At 38.6% G+C, this 6753-nt stretch overlaps 1 protein-coding gene across 1 annotated transcript; it reads left to right on the top strand.

The window, feature by feature from the left end:
- Nucleotides 1–6753, top strand: setd6.L (SET domain containing 6 L homeolog). The gene is given in 9 exon segments (NM_001091935.1): nt 1–64; nt 737–826; nt 1094–1238; nt 1486–1627; nt 1862–2056; nt 2480–2612; nt 3344–3524; nt 5825–5967; nt 6149–6753. Coding segments are annotated over 9 exon segments (1368 nt in total). The 5' UTR covers nt 1–37; the 3' UTR covers nt 6461–6753.

A 6753-nucleotide genomic window follows, 5' to 3' on the forward strand; every position in this document is an offset into this window, starting at 1 on the left:
GGAAACACGAGGGAAAGGAAAGAAGTGCTGCAGCAAAATGGGTCCGGACGCAAAGAAACAGAAGGTAACGTTTTGTTTTTATTTTTGCATGTAACCTAACGGAACGTGTTTACAGAGAAAGAGGTATAATCCGCCTCAGGCACAAAGCATTGATACAAATGAATCAGAAGTGATAGCATTGTATTTAAATTGGGACTGAGATATAGAACGTTGGGTTGACAGCAGCCCCTATTAAACAGTATTGCTTGTGATATAACAGGAGAGGTTTCATGTTACCAACTCATTTGTAGTATTTACAGAGAATTGTAACAGTATTCATATATTGCTAATTAAAATACCAGCCTGACATTTTGATCTGTTATTTTTTTTTCAAAGCACTGAAATATAACCTTTTTTTTAAAACATTTCCTAGGGCAAATTAAATGGCAAACCTGCTGCAATAGTATTCCCACTTTAATATTTTGTACAGCCACTTCTTGTAGCAATAACAAGGTTTTGGGGTAGTTCTTTATTATTTTTGACCACTGGTGAGATTCACTCCTGGTTGTTGGAGTCATGATCCTGTACTTAAAGGGCCAATACTTATATGGTGTTCTAGAGATATACATGGAATTATATCTAGAAGACATGATATCTGTTAATTGGGTTGAAGTAGATGGGGCTTGAACCCAAAAACCTTAAACAAAAAATAAGGTAAGATTTTCCCAGTAAGCTAATTCCTTCTTCTCTGTGTTAGTTGGAGGGGGTAGATCACCTGCAGAATGGCTTTCCCGTAACACGGTTCTTAGCCTGGTGTGAGAAGGTGGGACTGGAGCTGAACCCCAAGGTGAGTGCTGAGTAATACAAAGGGCTGCTAAACATTACAGAATTTATAGCAGTAGATTTGAACTCAAGGTAATATTATATATATTTCACTTTCTTATTTTTAATTATTGATGTTTTTGGTACTCCAATATAAAGTGATTAAGCTATAAGTTATACTGGATTGCCAAACACTGACCTTTATCAATGACTAAATGTAACAAGTACAAAGTACAGGAGGTACTGTACATAAAATGCTGTTTCAGGGCAAGATGCTTTCTTCTTTCTCTAGGTATACATTAGTACAGAGGGCACTGTATCACAGTATGGAATGCTTGCACGTGAGGATCTAGCAGATGGGGAGCTGCTGTTTACTGTTCCTAGATCTGCCATCCTATCCCAAAACACTACTAGGATTCAGGAGCTGCTTGAGCAAGGTAATGGCAGTACCATCCACTCTGTATACTAAGCATTTCTTTGGCAGGAGAAACTAACATAAAAGGTGTGTGATATGACCGATAGTAAATTACATTAAAAGCACAACATATATACATAGATATATTTTACAATTCTAGAAGTGTCTTTTAAAGGAAATGTTACATTAAGTACATTTTTGCATCAGTTGTGTTAGAGTTCTACTATCTATGTGGTTCACTCTATTTTCTGCTTGATTTGTTGTCCCAGAACAGGAGAGTTTACAAAGCACCTCTGGCTGGGTTCCTCTTCTTATCTCCCTTTTGTATGAAGCAACAGACAGTTCTTCACTGTGGGCTCCATACTTTGGTCTGTGGCCTGAACTGGATCCTCCTGACATGCCTATGTTCTGGTGAGGAATCTAGCTTTCCACTCTTTATTTTACTTGCAAATGGAACTTGTTTAAAATGCAATATTTACGTGTCGTTAGGCTAGAATGACATGGGGGATAGACTCAACAGAAGGGAAAATCTGCTCCGTGTCATTACCACTTTTCGTATGCAATTTGAAAGCAAAATAAAGAAACCATTTTGTTTATTCTTTATTACTGTTTAATGTCCCATTGAGTGACAATGTCTCATGGCAGGTCAGAAGAGGAGCAGACCAAATTACTGCAGGGTACAGGCGTCCTGGAGGCAATACGAAATGATCTTAAGAATATTGAAGAGGAATATAACTCCATAGTCCTGCCTTTTATTACAAGAAATCCAGAAAAATTTTGCCCCATGAAACACACACTGGATCTGTATAAAAGGCTGGTGGCATTTGTTATGGCATACAGGTGAGAAGTCGGACAGGTTATTTCAGGAATGATCTAGTGTGAGAAACTGGAATATATTAATGGTGGTATATTTTTTATCAGTTAACTGCTATGGCATGGTTTCTACTTAATGTTGTAAACCACTCCTCTCAATATTGTTATGCTTTGCTGTAATTGCTGAAAAGTTTTGGCCACAGCAGCTGAAAGAAATGCTATTCATCTATGATTTACATAATGTGTAGGTGCTGCCACTATGAAATGTAAGGTTATTGCTGTGTCTGTTTTTGGTACTAAGAAAATGGATTTAGGAAAAGTTAAATATTTCTATATATGGGTTCTTTTTTCTCTGATTGTTGGAGAAAGAGAGATTATCTGCAATATCTTGTGAAAACGTTGTGCTCAGGTTGTTACTGGATCAAAGTGTATGACTGCTCTTTCCTTTAGTTTCCAAGAACCCCTGGAGGAAAATGATGAGGAGGATGAAGATGAGAAGGACATTTTACCACCTATGATGGTGCCTGTGGCTGATCTGTTAAACCATGTGGCACACCACAATGCACATTTGGAATTTACACCTGTGAGTTATTTCCTTTAGAATACACTGTATATATAGACCAAAACAAATTTATTGATCAGTCAGCGGTTTTGTGACATCATACTAAATGTAGAACAATTGTACATCATACATAAAGATAATTTAAATATGAACAACCCCTTAAATGTTTCTGTCGCTACTGTTTTCGTCTTGCAGCAAAGGAATCTGACCAGTTACAATTTGTTATATTATTTGATACATTTATCAGCAGCATTTATGGAATGTTAGTGTTGACACAATAGTTGTTAACGGTTGCCATTAATGAAATTTGGGGATAAGACTATGGCCACACTGGGCTGTTTCTCGGCCTTCATATAAACACAGGGCGAGAAAAAGCCAAACTACCCCGCTCCGGTCTCTGCACTAACAGGCACTGTGTGAGTATGAATTTGCGTGCACAAATCAGCTCTGCAAGTCTGCACATAGGCCAATGCAGTGCCTGTTAATGCAGACACCATAGCAGGCTGAGAAACAGAACGGTGTTGCTTTAGGCCAAGGACACATGGAGAGAATTATCTGCTTTCTGTAGACAGGCAAAAGAAAGTGGATCCACTGTCGTGGGCTTTTTCATGTAGCTCCATTGACAGACACAGTGTCAGGCTGTGTGAAGTTACACTTAGCAGATAACAGTGCCAAAACACATACATTTACGTTTATGTGCTGATATCCACTCTATGCAGTTCCACACAGGCTGACGGCCTTTTTGTTACCAGGAGTGCCTTCGTATGGTCACTACAAAATCCGTGCATGCAGGGCAAGAGCTATTTAATACATATGGAGAGATGGCGAACTGGCAGTTGTTACACATGTATGGATTCGCAGAACCTCACCCACAGAACTCCAATGAAACAGCCGATATTCAGATGGTAACCATGCGAGAGGCTGCTTTGCAAGGTAAACAATACTAGATTAAAAGCTTTATTTCATATTCATACGTAGAAGTTCTGTATTTCTTAGGTTTAAAAATGAATTGGTACTTACTAGTTCACTGTTTCAGACAAGTGTTGTCCTTTCTCAAGACACATCTATTCAGATTATTGATCAATGCTCTCATTTGACTGAATAACAGATCTTAAATTAAATGTTGTTTTCTCTAATGTGTTCAATGCACTGAAATTCAAAAATATTTTTAATGTGACATGGTTTTATGTCATCTGACTAGCCAGAACAGACTGTAGTACATATGCAAAAGCCAACCCCAAAAGACTTAAAGCAGATTTTTTAATGCTGCAAAAGGCAGCTAGCTCTACAAAACAAACATATGGGGATATTTGTACAACCAGCATGTTATATACATTTTTTTCTAACATAAAACAATATTATTAAAAACTAATTTTGAGCTTCAGTGCTTTAAATCGAAAATATGGCAAAGTGGATACACAGCATACATGCTGCAACTCTGTAGCAATTTGGCAAGATCTCTCATTGTTGATCAGGGTAGGGTAATGCAGCTTAAAGGGGAAGATCAACCTAAAAAATTATATATTATGATGTAGTTAATGGTATTATAAAATTTTCATTAGGGCTTAATTTCTTATGTTTTGTGGTTTCTAAGTGATTAAACATTTTGGTTTACAGCTCTTCATTTGAATATAAATGTTGTGTGGGTGCTAGGATCACTAGACCTAAAAGCTATGCAGTTGGATGAATTTCAGATAAAAAGCAGAAAGCCTGAAGAGGGAGAAGACAATAGCAATACAAAAATTTCTAGCAGTTCTAAGTAAACTGCTTTGTCAGGTACTTGCAGACCAGAAGCAAGTCAGGACCAGATTGGCTTACAATACACATTCATCTAGTCGCCAGATAGGTGGATAAAAGTTGTTAAAGGAGAAGGAAAGGCTAAGGCTAAATTTAAGTAAGGTTTATCAGAAAGGTCTATATAAATAAACCAGTAAACACTCAAAATAATGCTGCTCTGAGTCCTCTGTCAAAAGAAACAGCGCATTTCTTTCCTTCAATTGTGTTCACATGGGCTTCTGTATCAGACTTCCTGTTTTCAGCATAAACCGCTAGGGCTTGAGCATGCTCAGTTCCCCCCTCCCTACTAAACAAACAGAGAGCGCTTCTAGAGTTGTTTACACAGGTATGGTAAAGCATTCTGCAGAATAAATATAGTCTTAGAGCTTGCACTATTGTGGCTAATCTATTGGCAATATACTGCTTCGGTAGTTTTCCTTCCCCTTTAAGAAGGGACTAACACCAGAATTAGAGACTCGGCCCCAATCTACACTGCACATAAATTTAGACCAGTCAATCAGTATTGTAAAAAACATACGTTGGAACATAACAAAAAAACCCTAACCCTTAATGTTGTGGCATGGTGGGTATGGGCACCGCCACAATAAAGTGCTTCTGAAGATATAATTAAGCCTCAAAGTTTGGCACATACCCCCATTTAGTATATAACACTTCTTCTATTAGCACATATACATTTGCTTTATTTCAATCCCAGAAGGTATGAGTTGAATACAAATAGACAGAGACGAAAAATTCACCAGACACTCAACAGCAAGTGAAGCGGGGCGGACCCCTGCGTGTTTATTCAAGTCTTGTGATGTAACATTTCGGGGGTGGGCCCCCGAAACGTTACATCACAAGACTTGAATAAACATGCAGGGGTCCGCCCCACTTCACTTGCTGTTGAGTGTCTGGTGAATTTTTCGTCTCTATGTATATTGGAGAGGTGCCGACCTCTTTTCCGGACACTGCTATTTGACTGGAGAGGCTGGGGAATCTGTGTAAATTGTGTGTGTAATGGGTATAAACAACCCAGTCCAACCCATCAATAGATGATGCCTGCCAAAAAGTTTTTTTTAGTTTTGAGACACCCACCTAAACTTTACATATTCAATTATGTGCCGTCTCTTGGTCTTGTTTTTGATGTTAAGAAGGGCACATGCAGGTATAATTTAGTTAATTTATGTGCATAAGAACATTTTCAGCTGAAATCAACCAGTACACTTGACAACAGGTGGTTGCCATTCAAATCAATAGCAGAGGGCACAGGGAGATTCTGGAGCTTCTCTGCTGGCAAAAATAGCCAGTGGGGAAACACCTGGTGTGCCATTAGCAAAAGTAACTGTGGATGAACTTGGAGTCAGAAAGTTTTAGGAAAGGGGATCAAAGGACAGATGGATTAATTGATCTCCAGTCCTTTCCTGCGTTCAAGTTATTTGTTGTATTTCTATACAAAGCTGCCCAGACAGAAGATGATCGATTAGAGATGCAGAAGAGGTGGGACTTCCTGTGCCACATAGAGATGGTGGGGGAGGAAGGAGCCTTTGTCTTTGGCCTTGAAGAGGTGATGACTGAAGAGGAACTGAAAGTCTCTCTAAAGGTAAGAAGATCAAGGAAAAGCCAAATCCCATAGCTTTGAATCATTACCATTTGCACATCCAAAGAAACCAGAAGATATCCCCATATCATAACACTACATATAAATATATGGGCATGGAAATAGATAAGCAGCACTTGAAATGTTCTGACCTTCAGACTTTGTCCTTCTCTCTGATGTTTAGGTGCTCTGTATGTCTAAGGAAGAGTTTGCAGAGTACAAGGAGAATGATGGCTGGGAGGAAGATGAGGGTGATGATGAACAAACATTAATGATCCAGGAAATATCACATCTCCCCACCCCCTGGCGCAAACTTCTGCATCTAAGTGCCAAACTTACTCTTAAAAATTATTCAACTGAACTAAGCATGGATGAAGCTTTGGTCAATAACATTACAGCCTATGCAAAATTGAGTTCTAGGGAGCAGCGCTCTCTTCAGGTGAAGTACGGGCAGAAAAGGATATTGCATCAGCTGCTGGAGCTCACCAAGTCCTGAAAACCTGGAGCTACAGGAAATTTCATTGGTTATGAAGTCTGCCAAGCAGGAAATCATCAAAGCACATACACACAATATATATACACAACTCACTGTAACATATTTTAAGGCAAACCCAATAATCAAACTATTTTATTGCAATTCAAACAAGCAAAACCTTATATTGGGTAGCCATTGCACAAAAGTTGTTTTTTGTTTTTATTTTAGCACCACACTGTTTGCCTCATTATATATTTGTACCTGGGTCTCACAAGTCATTGTTTATGGGGCCTAATAAATACTACTTATCTAAA

This window comes from Xenopus laevis, chromosome 4L (assembly GCF_017654675.1).
Source record: "Xenopus laevis strain J_2021 chromosome 4L, Xenopus_laevis_v10.1, whole genome shotgun sequence".
NCBI lineage: Eukaryota > Metazoa > Chordata > Amphibia > Anura > Pipidae > Xenopus > Xenopus laevis.